General features: G+C 46.0%; 2 protein-coding genes across 2 annotated transcripts; one reads left to right on the top strand and one right to left on the bottom strand.

Annotated features, from left to right (window-relative positions):
- Positions 1–265: 265 nt before the first annotated feature.
- Positions 266–7,032, top strand: RPL11 (ribosomal protein L11). The gene is made up of 6 exons (XM_081921559.1): positions 266–397; positions 2,273–2,426; positions 3,370–3,476; positions 3,577–3,708; positions 5,580–5,690; positions 6,958–7,032. Exons 1-6 carry the CDS (start codon positions 392–394, stop codon positions 6,985–6,987), a joined length of 540 nt encoding a protein of 179 aa, XP_081777685.1. The 5' UTR covers positions 266–391; the 3' UTR covers positions 6,988–7,032.
- A 2,318-nt stretch (positions 7,033–9,350) lies between these two features.
- On the bottom strand, positions 9,351–19,497 carry LOC309375612 (kelch-like protein 31). Its single transcript, XM_081921472.1, has 3 exons — positions 19,349–19,497; positions 12,353–13,559; positions 9,351–10,769 (listed from the first exon to the last, which is right to left on the bottom strand). Exons 2-3 carry the CDS (start codon positions 13,540–13,542, stop codon positions 10,037–10,039), a joined length of 1,923 nt encoding a protein of 640 aa, XP_081777598.1. The 5' UTR covers positions 13,543–13,559; positions 19,349–19,497; the 3' UTR covers positions 9,351–10,036.
- Between the last annotated feature and the right edge of the window lie 2,457 nt (positions 19,498–21,954).

A 21,954-nucleotide genomic window follows, 5' to 3' on the forward strand; every position in this document is an offset into this window, starting at 1 on the left:
TGACCCTTGGGTTTCCTTCCAACTCTACAATTCTACGATTCCATGACAATCTTCTCTTCTGCAGTGAGATGTATCACATTTCGGCTGAAAGTATAGTAATGATGTCTAAATTTCCACCTGCACATATAAAACAGCAGATGCAATTTTCATGCAAATCCGTGTCATGCTTTTTTGGCGATCTGTAAGCGACCGCCCGCGACCAGCGGCAGATTAACACAGCGTAGTTATCCAGTGATGGGGATAGAGTGCAGTTCCTCCCTCCAGCCTCCAGAGGGCAGCAACGTCCCCTTCAAGCAAGCCTTCTAGCTCCCCTTCTCTGTGGCAGTCTAGCGCAGCTTTGGCGTTTAAGATCCCGTTCCGGGTCTATCGCGCTCTCTTCCACGCCTCCAAGATGGCGGTGAGTAGCTTGTGTTTGAGGAGTTGCGCGAAGGGACCCCTTGAATCCGCCGCCATCCTTCCGCGTCCGAGTCCTTCTGGGCAGGAATTTACTCAGACGCGGCGGGGAAGGGCTGGGGGCTTTCCGTGGGGCCGTTTTGGGAAGCGGCGAGAGTCTCGCCGGGCGGGGAGGGAGGGCTGTAGGAATAGCTGGCCCTGTGGTTAGACCAGGCTAAGGAGTCGAGCTTCCTCCTTTGGAGAGGCCTTAAACGTGGGTCTGAAGATACTGTGGTCCTCCAGGCCCTCTTATCTCTGACCCCACTGGGCAAGTTGACTGGGCCTGATGGGGTGTTTCATTCCCATCCTCCATTCCGCACTCAGTTCTCTTTGGGGTGCGCGCTCCGGGAAATCAGTGCATCCCCCAAACTTCACTTTATTTGGGGGTGCATTTTCTTACCCAAGATGATATGTGGTTGCCAGCTCTCCCTTCTGTTTCTTCTTCCCCCCTCCAACTTGGCGTTCTTTGAGAACAGCATGATAACACGAGAAAAGCAGCCAGTGCAATTTGCCCTGTTGCTTTTGTCTCCATGCTTGAAAAAGCTTCGCTTGCTGAATTCTGTAGATGTAGTTCTCTCTCTTAAGGCTGAAGGGTTTTTGGGATAGAATACCTCATGCAAGAAAAGTTCATTGCACACAGAAAGTTGGTATGTTGTTAGAAAGGCTAGTTTAGAATATTTCTACCTAGCATGCTAGAAGTCTAGGGAAAGGGAATGTATTTGCTATCTTGTTTTTGTTGTGCTTTTTCTGGGCAAAGCCAGTCCAAAGTAGTTTACAAACAAGGTATAAAAAGTCAATATTACTAAAAACAGGGCTAAAACAAATTCATGATGTTAAAAACAAACCAGGACCTGTTGGGTTGTCTGCATGTCTGGTTCTTGTTGTGTTTACCTTCGTGTATTGGTCACTAGCCTCACTATATTTTAAAGATACTGTAAGTTGCAGTTACCCCTTGTAAAGTATCACTCAGTATTGTATTTACCTCTTGCTGGGTTTGGTTTATAGCCATGCTTATGAACAACCTATTAAAACTCTACATAGGGTAGCTACCAACAGGTTTTTACAGAAACAGCTCAAACTTTGAAACAGACCTCCAGAATTAGGAACCATCTTAACAATTACTGTGTTTCTCATGGTGCTGCTTATTCTACTCTATAAGGTGCTCATGTGATACATATATTGATGTTGAGGTATTGGAAGGCTTCCAGTAGGGAAGAAAAGGCTTTGGGATAGGATTTTTCAAGAGCCTGTACTAATCACATTTTGTTGGCTAGTAGGCTGGTTTTCTTTTTCTTGAAGCTTGCCTACTAGAGCAGAGTAAGGGGACTGGGCAGACAAAGGAGTTTGATGGTAATTTGGCCCTTTTCCTCAAGTGGATGGGCAGTGTCAACAGTATTGATAAGCCATAACAATTGGAGAGGGTAGGGTCCAGTTCAGGAATCTTTCTAAATTGCAATAATGAGAGATGAATATGGAGAATACCACAAAGAGGGGTACAGTGGCCACTTGAAGGCCTTTTAGGGTCCAGGGCAAGGATGGGGAACCTTTGGCTCTCTGGCTGTTGCAACTCCCATCATTCCTGACCATTGGCCATGCAGGCTGGGACCGGTGGGAGTTGGAGTCTAACATAATGTGGGGTGGGGCACACATTCGCCACCCCAGTCTAGGGTTTCATGCTAAATTGTCAACATGGGGACAGAAGATATGCTTGTAAACATTAAGCCTCTTATGAAAACTTGTCCCAGCCCAATACGTTGCTCCTTGTGTTATGCCGTGTGAGTTGGGTATAGGGAAAAGCTGTCGCTGGTTTAACTGCTTTCTTTCCCCCACCATTGCACAGCAACAAGACAAGGGTGAGAAGGAGAACCCCATGCGGGAGCTGCGCATCCGCAAACTCTGCCTGAACATCTGTGTTGGGGAAAGTGGAGACAGGCTCACCCGGGCAGCCAAAGTGCTGGAGCAGCTCACAGGCCAGACTCCTGTTTTCTCCAAAGGTAAGCTTTTTTGGAAGACTGTTACTGAAGTTTCTAGAAGAAGGCTGAAATTTTATTTATACCATTTTATTTTTATTTTTTGAAAAACAAAGGAAGGATCAGCTTCTGTGCAGGATGTATAGCAGTGTTTCCAAAGTTATTTAAGACTATCAGTGGTCTGGAAACTTCATTTGCTTCCCCTTGCCCAGACTTCTCTTTTTGTTATGTGGGTGGGCACCCTGGTCCAGCTTAACGCATGCACAGCATGGTGACTAGGGCAAAAGAATAGGGATAGGTGATTGCCCCAGGGCAGGAAGTCAGGGAATGGGTTGGCCCACCTCACAGTTCTCTGTACACCAAATTGGATTGATTTTGAACTGGAATCCACATTTCATGCTTTCTGTTCTGTAGTGTCCAGGTCTTTGTCCTTTGCAGACTTCCCTTTAACTATGAATGCTAGAAACCTTTAAAAAAGAGAACTGGATTCTTAAGTTAGCCTATCAGTATTACCAAAAGTAGATTTTAGCTCAGGCCTCTCTGCTTAGTGCTCTCTAGAAGTTTGGGCGGCAGCTTCCAGCAGCCTCACTAAGCACAGCTAGTGGGTAAGTGTAATGGAACTTGTCCAAAAACATATGGTGAGTACTAGGTTGGGAGAAGTTTAAGCCATTGACTGGGGCTGCTTACAGCTGGTGTTTTTGTTGGGGAGTTGCCACTCAAACCCATTTCCTGATCATGCCTTCCCCTCTCTGTGCTTGCAGTCATATGGCCTGTCAACAAGTTTTCTGTATAGCTTGTTTGCAGATGTGGACCGGCTGTTTGGAAGTTGTAATCTTAAACTTGGAGCTGGGTGTTTGGTGGACATTTCTGACCATCATATTTTTGTTCTCCTTGAATATGGCATGTCATACCTGTCCTTTTGCTGACCCTTTGAGCAAACTTAAGAAAAGTTGTGTTTCTTCTTCAGCTCGATACACAGTCAGGTCCTTTGGGATCAGGAGAAATGAGAAGATAGCCGTTCACTGCACTGTACGCGGAGCCAAAGCTGAGGAGATCTTGGAGAAAGGGTTGAAGGTGAAGTGCTGTCCTTGCTGTATTTGGATGCTTTCTTAAGAGAACTTGGCACATGCAAGTCGGAAAATGTCAAAGTTTAAAGCTGATGTCAATGTTTCAGGTGCGAGAATACGAGCTGAGGAAGAATAACTTCTCTGACACCGGCAACTTTGGCTTTGGAATCCAGGAGCACATTGATCTGGGGATTAAATACGATCCTAGTATTGGTATCTACGGCTTGGACTTCTATGTGGTTTGTATACTTAGCTTACCCTTTTGCATTCTTAGGCTGTAATCCAGAGGTCATGTCTGTAGAGTTGTTTTGTTGGTCTTACTAACTCTGAGCCTAGGTGCCACTGCAGTGGTAGCTGCCATTTCCTGCATGGTTGGACATACAAGAGAGGGGCTGTTACCCTAAAACAAATCTGGGGAGCCTGAACTTAAGCTGTAGCAAGTGCACTTGGTGCATGCGTGCAAGCAAATATTTATTGATAAAAGTAAACAGCTGCAAAGACCTATTGGCATAGAAGGTTCTTCAAGATATGCCTGAAAGTCAGAAGCAAGGATGCCTGCTGAATCTCTCCTGGAAGACTATTCCACAGTGTGAGAACAGCAACACTGAATGCCTGATTTATAGTTGAGGCTAGTTGGGCCTCTGTAAACACAGGAGAAAACTAAATGCTCTCCACAGAGAGTCTCTGTGATTGACCTGGTATATAAGGGCTCAGCAAATCCTTAAGGTATCCTGAGACCAAGTTGTTCAGGGTTTGTAAATCAACACAAGAGCCTTGAACCTGACCAAGTAGCATAAAGGGAGTCAGTGCAGAAGTTTTAGCAAAGGTGTCACATGCTTTCAGCTCCCATCAGTGGTCTAGCTGCTGCATTCTGCACCAGCTAGAGCTTGTGGACCAGAACATGCCATGATATTTTATTGTTCCAGTCTGTATCTAGTTAACATTTGTATCTATGGACACCTGAGTTACGTATGAGGTTAGGTAGGCCCAAAACATGTGGTGTGGTGTGTGTGGGCTCTCTTCCTACTTTCTGCCCCTGTGCTATAACAACTGGTAACAGCTGTAGAAAGGAAACTGTGTGGTTTGACCAATTTACACATCTTACTTTCTCTGCAAACTTTGCCTTTGGATATGCTCATGCTGAAATTCCCACTTTGTCAAGCTTATTGGATGAGAAGTGTCTCCTTTCTCAACCTATTTTAGCTGACAGGGCAGCTGTGAGAATTGAATAGGACCAGATTGTAAAAGCATCAACTGAAAAGCTGGAATGATTGCTGCTGTTCTTTACTGCTGCTGTTCTTTACTTCTGCAGCCATACAGAATCGTTTTTTGAATAGTTTACTGTGTGTTCCTGGGGTGAGACTGACACATATGTCCAGTGAAGCACTGCTGACACTGCTCTTAAGATAATTTTAATTGGCTTGCTGGAAGTTCCCTTGTTACGCTTACTGTTTTAAAAATAGGTTGCTGCTTTTAAAAATTTATTTCCCAGATTCATTTTCTCCAGATTTTTTTTTACAAAAATTAAACACAGAAAGTTAAAAATATATAAAATATAATAGTTTAAAAGTAATTAAACTAAACTGGAATCAAAAGGATGTTGTCAGTTTTCTGCTCTGTTTTTTGATAGTCAGTTTTGGGGTAAGTCTATTGGGGGGCACGCAGGCGGAAAAGTGGCTTTACAAGGAACACATTAAATAGCTGTTCATGTAACATTATGTCTATAGATTCTTTAAAAGGAGCATAGGAGTTAGTCCTAAGCAAGTGTTGCTCATGATGGCTTTGCTTATCTCATTAATGTTGGAAAGTGGGGTATAGCATTTTAATCTTCAGACCTACATCTGAGGTAGGTTAGTCTAGGAGAGTGACTTGCATCAGATCGCCCAGCTCTTCCTTGTTACCCAGGTCCTGCATCCAAATTCAACACTAGCAGCTGCTGCAGCGTGTTTACTCTGTGAGAAGCTGTGAACCCCCTTCTTGGGTGCTGTGGATAACTTGGTTGCTTTTCTTAAATTTCTTTCTCGAACATTATGAAAGATGGAAGTCTGTCTGAAAAGGCTTTCTAAAGGTAGGTCTTTAGGACTCAACGAGGCTTGTGTTTCTGCTGCAGGTTTTGGGCAGGCCAGGCTTCAGCATTGCTGACAAGAAGCACCGAACTGGTAGCATTGGGGCCAAGCACCGAATCAGCAAGGAGGAAGCCATGCGTTGGTTCCAGCAGAAGGTAGGTTTTTCTGCATTTTAAGCTGCGAACAATCTTGCAAAACATGTTTAGTCCACTTTGTTGACCTCTTTGTGTTAGACCAATATATCTAAAAGAAACTATCCCTGCCCTGCCCTCCCCCAAGTGTACAGTGATGCCAAAATCAATTGGAGGCTTAACAGTACAATCTAGTGCAATCAACAGTTTCTGACCTTAGCATCTTTAGGATAGGGTTTACAGTTAGCTTGGCTGATGTCAAACGGTCAGCGAGAGCAGAGGTATGTTGAACTTTGCCACCTGGCCAAGCTCAAGGTTCTTGTGTTAATTCACAAAGCCCTGAATAACTTTGGCCCAAAATACTGTAAGGGCAATTATGATATCTTATGCTCCACCTGGATCACTGAGGTTATTTGATGGAGCACTTCTTAGTGTTTTTAACACTCCTGAAGCCCAATCAGCCTTCACTAGGGACCAAGCCTTTAGTGTGGCAGACACTGCCCTGTGGAACTCCCTACCAGTAGAGGTTTGGCAAGAATCACTCCTGCCTTCTTTTAGATGTCTCCTAAAAAGGATGTTGTTTAGACAGGCCTTTGAAATGTGAATTTGTCCATTTTGCAATTTATTTGTTTTTATTGAAATTTTTGTATGGTGTAAATAGACTTGTATTTTTATGGAAAAGCTGTTTATAAGTATTTAAATAAAATAATTGTGCTCAGTTCTTACCTTCCACTTCTAAAAGAATCCCAGTACATAAGTCTTCAGCAGTTCTGGTAGTTTGGAACAGTTTTGGAGAGCTGCATTGAATTGTTAGTGTTTGTCTAATGGAGCTCCGTTTAACAAATGTAAAAGATGTGTGTGACCTGTGCATTCTGCAGCAAGGTTGGCTGGAGATTTCGGGGGTGGGGAGCAATTCATACAGTTCTTCACAGTATTGGGAAATGTTGTGAGCAGCATCTCAAAAGTATTTGGAATATGCTTCCACATGGCAAGATCATTACTTACAATGTGTAAGCTTCTCTTTTATACCACTCTTCCTGCTTAAATGGCTTGTAAATATACTCTTTCCTTTCAGCCAATCAGAAATTGGTTCTTTTTTTGTGCCACAAAAAATCACTAATGTGTGGACTGGTGCAATATTTATAATCTGCTAACTTCTGAGTTTGTTTCCCAGTGCACCAAATCACTTTGCCATAGGCATGATGAGGGAGAAATTTCCTGGTGGTGGCTGTGCTTTAAAGACTATTCTTTCTTGCACAATTATTTTGATAATCCTTTTCTTCTCTTGCAGTATGACGGCATCATCCTTCCTGGTAAATGAAAAGTTTCCAGTATAAAAAAGTCAATAAATTTTTCCACCATTTAACTTGCTGCTGCGTATTTTGTGGTCATTTATCCTTTGCTGAGCCACTATATCTGTTTGTCCTTTCCATGTTTTGTCTCAGGAGCTATTGTCTGCCTAATCAGGAGGAATGGCAAAAGCCGCTATAGGAGGAGGACTGTGTAGACATACAACATGATTTCAAACAGTTCCTGAAGCCTATCATTTGGCAGGGTGGGGGTAGATTGAAAACAGGACAGAGACACTCCACAAGTAGAGAGGGTGGGGTGAAAGTGGCAATATTTCTGATTCTGCTTTCTCTTTCACTCTTACAAAAATAGCTTGGAGGTGTTGCCTGTGGTTGGCTTGGCCATGAAGAGCCTAGTTTCCCCAGCCTAGGCCACTGGCCATCAAAGACACAAGTGATCCCAGTAGCCGTCTCCTCATTGCTAACAATAGATGTCATTTCTCTACTTTGGAAGATCTTGTACCTCCTTAGATAGTTGTATGCATGATAATCCATTTCCTGTACTAGGAAAATGCTCCACATTATTTTGACATCCAGGCCACCACTTTTATCTTAACATTTTTCTTCTAAGGAACCAAAGTGGCATATAGAGGGCTCCCATCCTCTTGTGTCCAAGCACTGACAGTAGACCTAGACCTGGTTAGCTTCGGCACGGCTGCTGCATCACATGTCTTCAGATCATGCTCTGTCTGACATTAGTAACAAATTGAATTCTGTAAAAACTTCACTTCGTATTCTCGGTGTGGAGTGGAGCAGAGTCTTTGCTCAGACTGCCTTTTAGCATATTCTCTTACTAATCCCCTTTCTCTAGTTCTGATCTGTATTCAATATTTGATAGACAGCTGGAGTACCGTGGGTGATTCTTTTAGTTTTGGGTGGGTTGTAAAAAAAAACCCATTGGCCTTCTTGGCTGGGACGTTTCCTGAGATCAAATTAGTAGCGCTCCTTGAAAAGCACAAGGCACAAGTGAGAGCGTGAAGGAGAATTAAATATATGCTGAGTCTTCACAAGATGTGCCATCCAGACACACAAAATGAGTGACTTCCTTCTCCCCAAATGGAGCTAGCTCAAAGAAAGTCTAATGAGAAATAATTGCTCTGGCCTAAGAGCCAAATGGGTAGATGAGAGGAAGGGGCCATGGAGGATGGCTTTTAGCATGTTGTGTGTGCACTTAGTGGGGAAAGCTGAAGGCTTGCTGTAATAACACCGGAATACAGTGGTACCTCGGGTTAAGAACTTAATTCGTTCTGGAGGTCTATTAACCTGAAACTGTTCTTAACCTGAAGCACCACTTTAGCTAATGGGGAAGCAAAGTTCTTAACCCAAGGTAATATCTCTGGGTTAGCGGAGTCTGTAACCTAAAGCGTATGTAACCCAAGGTACCACTGTATACCACCTCTTGGTCAAGGTAGGGACAGACAAAAGTGAGCTGGCATGGCAGATTTAATCTTTTATGGTAATTGAATGGGCTGTATCTGAGTGGCGGAGTGCCTAACTATGGACACAGAATGCCCAAGTTGAGTGTTGAACTCTCCAACTAAACGCATCATAGGAAAACGGCTCTGGAAAGACTTTTTTTTTTGCAGGACAAATGTTGGCACCAAAATTACACAATGCAGGAATTTCCACCTACGGTATTTAAACTGCAAGTAGTAATGGGAGCTGATCCAGATAAGGACTGCCAAGGGGAGGGATGTTTTCCTTCCCGTTTCTGTTGCTACCTGTAGAAATTTTTTTAAAAAATCCACATATTTCCTGTTGTTGCATCCTTACTTAGTAGATACTATTGGGTTAGATGGACCTGGTATAAAACAGCCTCATAATTGGCACGAGGCAGGCCTGTGTGAAAACAGGAAAATCTTGTGCCTTCCTCTGTAATGGTCGCACTTTTTCTTGGGAGGCTTATACTGCCTTGTACAAAAGGCTGTCACCACAATTGTACAATGCCCTCAGCTCAGTACAAACACTTCCAAGCACACGTTCCCTCTTTGCCCAGGGTGGTGGGGGAAAGTGCTGTCAGCCACCCTGCAATTAACTCAGCTTCATTTGCCTCTCATAATTATTCTGTCCCCTAGCAACGTACTTCCTTGAGGCATAGTGTGAAAGAGAAATTATTAATGTAAAAGATTTGATGAGAAACCCTTTTGTTCTTATGGGTGGTACTCCGGGGATGGGGAGGCTGTAAAACTGTAAGGGCCTGAATGGGCAAGTATGGGAGTGCAGGATTTGCAGCCTAAATCCCTTCCTTGAAAACTTCAAGAGAGTCATTGGTTGACAGAACACACTGGATGCCATTTCAAAGTTCCTCCACACCACATAGACGACACAACACAAATTTGTAAAGTGTGCTTCAGATTTTTAATTTAGACCTCAAGAATCCTTTATCTCAGTGACACAGTTCATTCAAGGTAGGCCTTAAGGGTCACACCTTTCTTTTAAAAAACTAGTGGTGATATTTGGGGGTAGAAGCTGAGGGACGGGGAGTTGTATTTCAGCTCAAATGGCGTCTTCAGGTTTCACTTGAGGCACCAAAAATTGTGCTTTAAAAGTGTTATTAAAATAAAACCGTGGGAAGAAGGTGCTGTATTCAGCCATGTTACTTATTTTTCTGTGAGGTAAGCTATAGAACATGGGTAACTAATTTGTGGCCCTCCAGATGCTCTTACACCCCATTAGCCCCAACAGTAAAGGATGGGGGTTGTCCAATAACACCTGGAGGGCTGCAGGTTAGCCTCCCCTGCTGCAGTAAGACAGTGCTAATTCTCTAAAGCAAGTTTGGGGGACCTTTGGCCTTGGAAGTGTTGCTGAACTACAATTCCCATCAGCCTCAGCAAGCATGGCCAGTGGCCAGGGTTTGTATTTCTGCAACATACAGAGGACCAAGAACTGCCCACACCTGCTCTACAGGTAGAATATTTATCTCCTGGAAGCTGGCAAAACCACTCTTGTGAACCCCCTGATCATGCCAGCTGAGGCCAGTTCTGACTGTTTCCTCCATTCCATCCAACCATCCTCTCACCCTTAAATGCTGACCGTTGCTGAGGCAGCTGAGCTGGCTCTGGAGCCCCTGGTGCTTGAGTGCGGAAGGGCGATGGTGCAGCAGGAGACCCCCACGGTGCCTTCGGAAAGTTCTCCTTCCTCTGTCCATTCGTTCAGGTCCGGATTGTAGGCGTGGATGCTCTTCTGATACTTTTTCCCACTCTCATTCCAACCGCCGACAACCAAGATCTGCCCACCGAGGGTGGCCACTCCCGCCATGCTCAAGCCGGTGGGCAGGGGGGCCATGTGGCTCCACTGGTTCGTGGAAGGGTTGTAGCACTCCACCGGGATGACGTCCACCCTCTCCCCCCGGGGACCCAACTGGCTGCCGCCCAGGACGTAGGCGCGGTCTGCTAAGGTGGCAGCGCAGTGCCAGCCTCGGGGGCTGCTCAGCCATGCCCCGTCTCGCCATGAATCTGTGGCGGGGTCATAGCTGCAGACGGTACGGGAGTAGGCGTTGTTGACGTAGCCGCCCGTCACCAGGATCTTGCCATCGATGACCACGCTGGCATGGCAACAGCGGGGCAAGTCCATGTTGGCTTTGGCATGCCATGTGTTGGCTGAAGGGATGTAGCATTCAAGAGAGACTAGGGTCCCCTTGGCATTACGTCCCCCGATGGCATAGAGGTTCCCATTGAATGCGCTGAGGCTGAAGTGAGTTCTTCTGTGCGACATGCTGGCCAAGTGCAGCCAGGTGCCGAAACGGGGATCATACCTGCAGAGGGGAAGAGAGTTTGTCATTGTCGCCATTGAGCGTGATGGCTATGCTCTGCCTCCATAGTTGGAGCAGTAATGCCCCTGAATACCACTGATGGGAACTGCAGGAGGAGAGAGTGCTCTTGTGCTTGGGGCCTGCTTGTGGGTTTCCACTGCTTGGCCACTGTGAGAAGAGGATGCTGTACTTAATGGACCATTGGGCTGATCCAGCAGGCTCCACAGGTGTTGCTGTGTTGGCTTCTTATGTGTGGTTGAAGCAGGGGATCTGAATTTGCCTGGTGAAGCTGTCAGGGTAACAGTTTGCGGTCCCACTCCTCAGATGGGGCCCCTAGGAAACCCGAGACCAGTTAACTTAAGGGGTCACAGGTTATACATTTTCTAAATACAGTCATACCTCGGGTTACAGACGCTTCAGGTGGTGCTTTTTCGGGTTGCGCATTGCGCCAAACCCGAAAGTACCAGAACGGGTTACTTCCAGGTTTCGGCGCATGCGCAGACGCGCCAAATTGTGATCCGCGCGTGTGCAGACGCAGCACTGCGGGTTGCGAACGTGCCTCCCGCACAGATCACATTCGCAACCTAAGCATCCACTGTAAATAAATGCAGCAAGGCCATAAGACCACTAAGCCCAGAGTCATAGAGAACATTCAATTTCTCTAGGTGCCCCTGGGGGGAAAGACCTACTGCCTCAAAACACATCTAAAGTTCCTCTGCCTGCCTGTTGTGCCCCTTAATTTTTTGGCTCAAACGGATGTGTATTATAACGTCTCTCTCACCCATGAAATAATGTTTTGTGACATGCCTTAGGCTTCTGTCTTCAATAAAAACCAGGGTTAGAAATAAGTACCTTCCCCTGTCCATAGGAGCATAATATAAGAAGAGCCTGGCTGCTGAATCAGCCCAAATGTCAGTTCAGCAGCCTGTTCCAGTGGCCAACCAGATGCCTATGGAGAAAATGTAAGCAGGACCTGAGTGCACCAGCAACTCTCCCCACTTGTGATTCCCAGAAACTGGTCTTCAGAGGCACCTTCCCTCCAATACTGGAGGCAGCATGCAGCCCTAGCAGCCCAGGATAGCTGGGGGAGTTTATACATCAGGTGTAGGGAACCTCAGCCCCAGGGGCCACGTACAGCCTACTGGATCTCTCTACTTGGCCCGTGGGACTCTCCCCAGGCCACACCTCTCACCTGCCCCACTTCATACTGTCTTTGGACTTTTTTCCTGGCTGGAATGTGTCTTTGAGCTTTGACAATGCCTCTTGCTTGCCTAGATGGAGGATAGAGAGGGCTGGGTGTACAGAAACTAGTCTACTGTACAAAGGTAAAATTCACATTTGTTGCTCTGCCTACTTGTGCCTCTGGCAGGTGACCCCAGTATATCCAGGGCTGGGAAACTGCTGGCCTCTTCAGATGTTGCTGGACTACAGCTCCCAAAACCATTGTCCATGATGGCTGGGGATAATAGGAATTGGAGTTGGGCCATGGATACCCCAACATGGATTTAGAAGATTTCAGGCATGAGGAAGACCCCTGCTTGGGCACCCTATAGACAGTGTCAATCAAGGTGCAACCTCCCCATTACCTGCACAGGTTGTTAACTGCATGCTTTGCCTGGTTCCGGGCATCAGTTTGATCCTCTCCGCCAGCCACGTAGAGGAATCCGTCCATCACCACAACACATTGGTTAAAACATTTGGTAGGCATCTCTGTTAGCTTATTCCAGTTTCCTTCTTGATCTCTGTAGCTTACATCTTTGCTAAGAGCTTTCTCGGCCGAGCACGGGCGGCCCCCAACCATGAGCAACACTTTACGGCTTCCTCGAATCTTGGTCCTTCTGGACTGGAGGTCATTTTGCTGAAAAGGTAACAAGTGGTAATTCATAGCGTCTACCAGGAGCTTGTGGCATTCCGGGTTCTGCATCATGCACGGCACAGGCTGGATGTAGTTGATCAAGTCGTGAGCCGGGATCGTGCCAAATCGGACATTGTTCAGGAGGTCGGCGGCGTGTTTGATCCGCTTGGGATCAAACTCGATCCATTTCATGACAATCTGAAAGACCACCACCTCATTGGGGAACTGAAGGTTGTCGTCCATCAGCAGCTCGTTGAGCTGATCGAAGGTGAGTTTCATGAACTGTTCAGTGTCGGAGAACTCCAGGAAGCATTCCCGGATGAACTTCCTTGCAGCATCCTTCGCCTGGCTGAGATTGTAGGTGTCTGCCAGGTTGGCGATGTACATCCAGTTTTCCACATTCATCTCCTGGATGAGGAAGTCGGTGCACATGTTGAGCAGAGCATACATCCTCAGGCGGCTGGCTATGGAAATGGTGCTCCCAATGGTGTACAGAGAAAGGTTCAGCTTTCCGGTGTAGGTGTAGGCAATGGCCGTAGCCAAGCCTAAGGAGGAGGCATCTTTGAGGTCCACTTGTTGAAGGTTTGGGTCTTTTTTCAGCAGGCTTCTGAAAAACTCGCTGCAGGAAGACATGACCAACTTGTGAACGCTGAAGGATTTTGTTTTTGTGACAATAGTGAGGTCACAGAGGAAACGCTCCTGGTGCATGAGGCTCATCTCCTCCAGAACACTGGTTCCGTGGCTAGGATTTGTGACTTCTGTGGCAGTGCAGAGGAAGCCACCTGAACCATTTTCAAACAAGCCGTCCAGCTGCTGATGGTGGTCAATGTCAAGAGAAGAGTCCTCTACCATGGTGACATTCGTAGACGTCTCTGTCTTTGATGCCTTGCTCTTCTTTGGGGCTTTCTTCTTGGGTGCCATTGGAGCGGAAGTGTGGCCTGTAAGGCGTATTAAGGAGAACGTTGCTTTGTAAAGGAATATCATAGGTGACATATATATTGGCCTCCTGCACAAAATGGATGGAGGAATTTGAAAGAGACAAGAGTGGGGAACCTGTGGCCCTCCAGATGTTGCTGAACTACAATTCCTATCAGCCCCAGGATGGATGGCCAGTTGCCAGAGGCAATGGGAGCTGTAGTTCAGCAACATCTGGAGGGCTAAAAGTTCCCTATGCCTCTACTATCAACAATTGCATTTAGATGTGGTCCTAATCTAGGAGCCAAATGCATTCTACCCCCACCCCCTGCTTCTCTAAAGCCCTTAGGACTGTCTCGAGGCCACAACCCATTCTTAGCCACACCCCCAATCCCCAGGCCACACCTCTCACCTGCCCTACTTTATACTCTCCTTGCGTATTTTTGCCTAACTGGAATTCATGGGCATAGCCAGGGGGCGGGCAGGGAGCTCCATGGGTATAGCCAGCATTTTTGTTAGGGGGGCAGGCCTTTTCTTAAGGAGGGACAGTACCTCAGTGTGCTATGTATTTTCATTGATTTAGAGGGCAGCTGCCCCCCTTGGCTATGCCTATGGGGAGGTCCCCCCCAGATCAAGTAAAACAATAGAAATACTTAACTTCCTGACTAATCACGTCAGTTCTGCCATCTCCCAACAAAAGTCCCCCCCCCCAAAAAAATCCTGGCTACGCCCATGCTGGAATTTCTTTGACTTCTGCGAATGCCTCTTACTCTCTTACTTACTTGGATGGGGGCTAGAGGAGGGGTTTGTGGATGTGTGGATAAACTAGCCTATTTTACAAAGCTAAAATTAACATTTATTGCTCTAACCACTTTTGCCTCTGCTCACACCCCCACACTGGTATTTTATTTGTTGCATTTATATCCCACCTTTCCCTCCAAGGATCTCAAGGTGACATACACAGTCCTCCCCCCCTCCTTTTATCCTCACAACAACCCTGTGAGGTTGGTTAGGCTGAGAGGCAGTGACTGACCCAGAGTCACCCAGGGGGCTTCATAGCCAAGGGAGATCAAAACCTGGTAGTCTGACACTCTAACCAAGATTTGTGGCCCCCTAGAAAGTTGCCAGGAAGCGAACATGGCCTTTGGGCTGAAAAGGCCGATCCCTGGATCAGACAATACTGAGCTGGTTGGACCATTGGTTTGACTGGGTAGAAAGCAGCCTCCTGTGTTCCTGTAAAGTAAAGGTAAACGGACCCCTGACTGTTAGGTCCAGTTGCAGACGACTCTGGGGTTGCGGCGCTCATCTCGCTTTACTGGGCGAGGGAGCTGGCGTACAGCTTCTGGGTCATGTGGCCAGCATGACTAAGCCGCTTCTGGCGAACCAGAGCAGCCCACGGAAATGCTGTTTACCTTCCCGCGGGAACGGTACCTATTTATCTACTTGCACTTTGATGTGCTTTTGAACTGCTAGGTTGGCAGGAACAGGAACCGAGCAACGGGAGCTCACCCTGTCGTGGGGATTTGAACCACCGACCTTCCGATCGGCAAGCCCTAGGCTCCGTGGTTTAACTCACAGCGCCACCCGCATCCAGTATTATAATACTGTAATAATACTGGGCCAGTATTATTACTGTCCTAGTACAAAGCTGGCAGGGTGGGCCTGAGGCTTTAAAATAGTAGCTTGGCCCAGGTCAACCAAGGGAGCTCATAGCTGTGGTGTGATTTGAACCAGGGAGTTGCTCCCTCACTACTCAAACTTCCAGCTACTTAGCTACTCCAGCTCTGTACAGTTCTTTTTGCAGAAACCCATCGTGGGAGAATAGAGTATACGATTTAGGCTGTTGCCTGTAACTGAAAGCACAGGCTGTGTCTCTGAGCAAGACAGGCACCTTATCTTCCACAACACAGAGAAAAGGTTGGTGTACCCTTCTGTAATAATTCCTTCCATCAAGGCCTGCCACGTGTGGACTTCATGACTTGGGACATGCTGCATGACTGCATTTGATATCTGAACTGAGGGTGCATACAGATTCTGACCCTCCACAGGCAGGACGGCTTATTGCTAATGTTTCTCAGCTGTTTCTGTCCACCTTCCCTTCCCTCTGCTGGGGGCGGGGAGAGGAGGGAAGGAGATCTGAGCTCCTGGGTGACAAACCTGTTTGTTACAGGCCAGAAATAGCCAAAGTGCCTCTCTGTCTTGCATCTCTCAGAGCTGGACGTAAAGATCAAATTTCTGGAGGGTTAAGCAATTGGCAATTCTTAGAACAGGATGGGGAGGAAGCAAAGTCCTCGGCTAGGGTTGCCAACTTTTTTACCAGCCTTTGTAGCTGTGCCTTTAATAGGAACTTGATCTGCGGACATTTGTAAGTGTTAAGGATCTAGATGGAGTAGCACACCCTCTGAAAGATCAGGCTTTCAGTCTAACAGTGTTTCTGGACCCAGCTTTGCCTCTGGGGGGCAGGTTGTTGCTGTGGCCACAGAGTGTGCTTTGTGCATCTGTGACTAAGGTGCTACGTAGCTGCAACCCTTCTTACAGAAGGCAGATCAAGCCACAATTACACATGCTTTGATTAAATGTAGGTTGGACCATTGCAACATCCTCTGCTGACTCTGAAGACTGTTGGACAACTATACTCTGCTACTGCCACAGACTCCTTATTGACAGACTCTGTATCTATTTAGTAAAGGTAAAGGTGGCTCTCAGTGTATTTTTGAAGCCCAGTTCTAAGTATGCAGCTTGGGTCTGTGAAGGACACCTCCCCTTGCTCCCTCTGCAGGACTCTGCTCACCAGTAAAGACTTTCTGAAGAGGTCCATGTGATGTGCAATTGGAGAGTACACAGAACGGGACCTTCCCAGAGGTGTGCCTAGGCTCTGGAAATTCTTCCCTGCCTCTTCCCTCCCAGTCTTTAGGAAAATGTTCCAAGCAGACTTATTTAGATATGCTTTCCATGCCGTCTGTTTCCCAGATTTGTATTTATGATGCTACTGGTTCCCCCTTCCCCCCACACTTTTCCTAGTGGGGTTGCTTGTTCCTAAATTGATTTTGTTTTATGATGGTTGTATTTTGGTCTTAGGACAAAAATGGTGTGCAAAATCTGTAAAGGCAATGTGAGTTCAAAACTGGGATGTACTAGTGTACCGCAAGCAGGGTCTGAGACTGCAATACTAAGGCACTTTCCAGGGAGTAAGCCCCTTGAGAGCCAGTGTGGTGTAGTGGTTAAGAGTGGTAGTCTTGTAATCTGGTTTGAGTCTCCGCTCCTCCACATGCAACTGCTGGGTGACCTTGGGCCAGTCACACTTCTCTGAAGTCTCTCAGCCCCACTCACCTCACAGAGTGTTTGTTGTGGGGGAGGAAGGGAAAGGAGAATGTTAGCCGCTTTGAGACTCCTTAAAGGGAGTGAAAGGCGGGATATCAAATCCAAACTCTTCTTCTTCTTCTTGAACTCAATAGGCTGTGTTTTTTAAAAAAAAAAACACTTCTGAGTAGATCAATCTACAATTGCACTGTAGTGTGTGTTTTGAAAAATATATGGTACAATCTGATATGCACATAGGAAAGCTACCTTATACTGAATCAGACCATTGGTCTATCTAGCTCAACGTTATCTATACTGACTGGCAGTGGCTCTCCACAGTTTCAGACAAGGGACACTCTCAGCCTTACCTGGAGATGCCAGGGACTGAACCTAGGACCTTCTCCATTGAAAGCAGATGCTGTACCACTGAGCTACATCCCTTCTACTTAAAAGTAAATTGAGTTCAGCGGTATTTGCTCCCAGGTAAGTGTGCCAAGGATTCCAGCTTGAGCCATTACATTGGATGCCTCCACTACTCTGTGTCCATTGAGCAGCAACTGGGAGGAATAGGGATTCACTTTTTCCTAACGGGTCCTGCATTACAGGTGTACATCTGGCCGGTGATGTATAAAACACTGCGGACCAGGTGGTTCCTTGATCTGATCCAGCAGGACTGCTCTTATGTGCTTATATCATAGAACATTAATTACATTCATGGAGGTGGTGCAATCGAGCCCTAAGGTATTAGCTATGGCAGCTGAAGAGAACCTCTCCATCTAGATATAGTCTACCTATTAATGAATAACACCTGCTGGGATGAGGGGCAAATGACAGGTGAGGATTCTTGCTTCCATGTTTTGCTTGTCAGCATTTGTCTGGCCAGTGTAAGAAACAGGAATCTGACCTAGATGGACCCTTGCTTTGATCCAGCAGAGCTCTTATTAGCGTTCTAAAATGGATCCATATTTTTAGTGGAAGTGAGTGAAATGTGTGCCTCCAATATAAGCCAAAAAACAAGCTAACTGTGATCCAGATAACAAAACACTGTAATGGAATAACTATTAAAAACAGCAACAGCAGCATCAACTATGTGATGTTCATTGTAGGTTTATCTATGAGGCTACCATTCACTGCTGCACAAACCATATGGCTTGCCTAAGCATTTGCGTGGAGATGGGTGCTGATTCCTGCCTTGGAGGAAATGCTCATATGAGCCATCATTCTCGGTTCCCAGGGATTCCCCCTTTCCTTTCCAACTCTCTATTGAAGTTTCTAGCCAAAACAACAAATGCACTCTTGAATTACACTGCAGAATACATGCTTGGATCCAGACTAACCAAGTGGCACTTTGGTCTCTCTTAAATCAATATGAAAAGTTTAAGTCAATGGGACCTAAATGTGATTGACAAGCAGACATAAACTGCAATCCTGTGCCCCTTAACTGGAGAATAAACCTGCTGAACTCAATGAGACTTACATCTGAGTATAGGAACATGTCGTTAATCTGGATCCAGCACATCCAACTCAATTTGCCAGTGTAAATCCCTATCAATAGCAGAATTATGTGCAAAGTTACTACTTTGTTGACCAACTATCATATACACACAACACACAGTACAAAACCTATTGCACCACAATGTTTGGAATCTGGATCTTTATTCTGTTCATGTTTTAATAAAATAATAATTAGCATTTATCTCCTGCTTTGAGTTTTCAGAGCACTCTAGGTACCCGTCTCAGGACATCCTCAACTGTTCTATATCTATATTCCTTCTCCCTCCACCTGCTGCCTTTTTGGACATTACCTTTGTTGACCATTTTTAAGCCCCACCGGCAGATTAGATCAGGGTTAGAATAATCTGTTTTATGTGTTGCAATCCTCCCTCCCTCTGCTTAGAATCCCTCGCTCATGGCCACCAACATGTGTTAAATTTATAAAGCGAGAGTGCACACTCAGTATCTCTTAACAGTTAAGGCATAAGTAATCAGTGTCAGATGATACTGAGCATGCTAAATGATACGTTTACTTAGAACATAAAGAAGTGTCTTGCTAGATCAGGCAAAAGACTACTGAGTCCAGCATTCTTTGCAAGAATCCTAAGAACCAGAAATTGTCCATTACGAGACTTCCCCTCCAATCTATTTTTTCTGCCCACCTCTAGCTTAGCTAAAATACTGCTATGGCCGTTCTGGTTCCTATTTACTTTTTGGAGTGATGACTTTGTGTCGATAAATAGCTTGAGTTTTATTTTGTTTCCCCACCTTGAAATCATGAAAAATTGTAGGTTTTAGACAACGGAAATCTAAGCTTTCTCCTGTTGTTTTTTCCACATTCCAGTCACTCACACAGCTAATGTTTCTTTCTCTTAAGAAGGACTCGCTTTGTTCCATCTGCACCCAACTTTTTAAGAGCTCAAGCGACCCGTAAACCACTCTGCAAATATTAAAGTAGAAATGGGCAAGCTGGTTGGTTCAGGACAGACAGACAGACAGAAGGGCCTTTGCTCCCTACCTTGGCGTCAAGAGGCTGATCCAGTGGAGGGTGTAGCAACCAATGCCTGTACGCTGCACAAGCTAAGAGGCACTCGGGAACCCAGGCAGACGTCCAAAATGTAGCAGCTACCTTGTCCCTCCTCCTCCTTTCCCAATTCAGCCTGGCCAGCTGACGACCCTTATCAACTCGCCAGTTGCATCCAGCTTGATGGGAGTGACGCACTACTGCCATACAAGTATGTGGTAAAAAAAAGAAAAAAGACATGGGACTTCAAATGAATGTTTGGGCTCCAAGTGGGTCTGAGGTTGAAGACTATTGCATTCAGTGGTCTTAGGCAAGCCAACATTCTCTGTCTTAGCTGCTATTTGTTATGTGGGGATGATGATTATTATAATTAAAATAATAAATAATAATAGATGGATGTCAACCAATAACAACTGACCTATCACCTTTGGCTGTGCACACACTAAAGGTAAAGGTAAGGGACCCCTTAAAGCACATAGCTCCCCCCACAAAAAAATACTAGGAACTGCAGTTTACCTCTCACAGAACTACAATTCCCAGCACCCCTTAACAAACTACACCTCCTAGGACTCTTTGGAGAAAGTCATGTGGGGTGTGTACATAGCCTTGGTCTGCTGGAAGGATTGGTTATGAATGCTTGAACTATATATTCAGCAAAATGACATGGTGGGAAGAATTCTGGTGCCAGACTTTGAGGAGCCCTTGGCACTATGCTGCTGATGCCCTCGAGTACACACATCCACTTAGCAGGGAAGAACGGGCACATGCCTTGGGCAGGTGGGCTGAGTGCTGTTGCACTCATGTCCAGTTTGCAGGCTTTCCACAGACAGTGGGTCAGTCATAGTGAAAACAAGATGCTGGACTAGTTGAGCCTTTGGCCTGATCCTGCAGGTTCATCTTATGTTCTTAGGCAGCAGTGGCACCGCACATCATCATCTCTTTAAAAAGCAAGCGGCTCATCCTGGGAAAAGAAATAGAGGGCCCTGCTTCTCATAATTTTTTCATGAACAAAGAAGTGTCCCACTGGATCAGACCACAGATTCATCACCACATCTTGTGATGGTGAGTTCTGTAAATTAATTTTGCATCATATGACGAACTAAGAAGTAAAATCAGGGATGAGGAACCTACCTATAGCCCTCCATATGTTTTAGATTTGTCTGTCTTATAAAGTAAAAAGATAAAGGACCCCTGGACAGTTAAGTCCAGTCAAAGGCGACTGGGGTTGCGGCGCTCATTTTGTTTTCAGGCTGAGGCAACAGACAGCTTTCCGGGTCATGTAGCCAGCATGAATAAACCACTTCTGGTGCAACAGAACACCGTGATGGAAACCAGAGTGCATGAAAATGCCATTTACCTTCCTGCCTCAGTGGTACCTATTTACGGTATCTACTTGCACTGGCGTGCTTTTGAACTGGTGCTTTTGAACTGCTAGGTTGGCAGGAGCTGGGACAGAGCAACAGGAGCTCACCCCATCATGCGGATTCGAACTGTCAACCTTTCACTCAGCAAGCTCAAGAGGCTCAGTGGTTTAGACCACAGCAGCACCTGTGTCCCTGACCTGGCTGGGGTTGATGGAGGGTATTAGGTTGGGGAAAGCTGAAATAAGAGGCAAATCAAGAATGAGGAACCTGTGGCTCTCCATTGTTGGATTCTCCCATCATCAGCCATAGCATACCCTCCAACATTTCTCCAGTGAAAATAGGGACACCCCATTTGGGCCATTCCATAATGATAATTTTACTATTTATACCCCACATATCTTACTGAGTTGCCCCAGCACTCTGGACAGCTTCCAACTAATAATAATAATAATAATAATAATAATAATAGTAAAAAAAAATTAAACATTATAAAAACTTCCCTATAAAGGATTGCCTTCAGACAGCTCAGGGGTTGGATAACTCCATACCCTCCAACATTTCCCCAGTGAAAATTGGGATATCCTAAGGAAAAGCCTGGCGTGCTCTGGTCCATGGGGTCACGAAGAGTTGGACATGACTAAATGACTAAACAACAAGAAGGAAAATCAGGACATTCTGGGATCAAATCAGAAACGGGGACGGCTTCTGTAAATCAGGGACGTCCCTGGAAAATAGGGACACTTGGAAGATGACTGACAAAGTTGGAAGGCCAGACATTTCCCCATGCCAAGGATAAGCACAGTTGTTTAAAGAGGAGTAACCAGTTTTGCTCTTTCCTTACAGTGGTACCTCTGGTTACGAACTTAATCCTTTCCGGAGGTCGGTTCTTAAGCTGAAACCATTCTTATCCTGAGGCGCACATTCACTAATGGGGCCTTTTGCTGCATGCGCGCCAGCGCACGATTTCCGTTCGCATCCTGGGGCAAAGTTCACAACCAGGAATAGCTACTTCTGGGTTAGCAGAACTCGTAACCTGAAGCGTTCATAACCAGAAGTGTTCATAGCCAGAGGTACCACTGTACTTAAATTCCAGTTTTGGGGTTTGTTGATGCAGACACAGGACCAGCAGTTGGTCTGGTTGGCAACTATCCAGGGCTCAGCAGGACTGATCACTGGCCTAGCCCAGCTATGCTGCACTTCATTGCTGTTTGTGTTGGGGGCCTGGCTGGCTACTTT

This window comes from Podarcis melisellensis (genome assembly GCF_964234715.1).
Source record: "Podarcis melisellensis genome assembly, chromosome: 8".
Classification (NCBI taxonomy): domain Eukaryota; kingdom Metazoa; phylum Chordata; class Lepidosauria; order Squamata; family Lacertidae; genus Podarcis; species Podarcis melisellensis.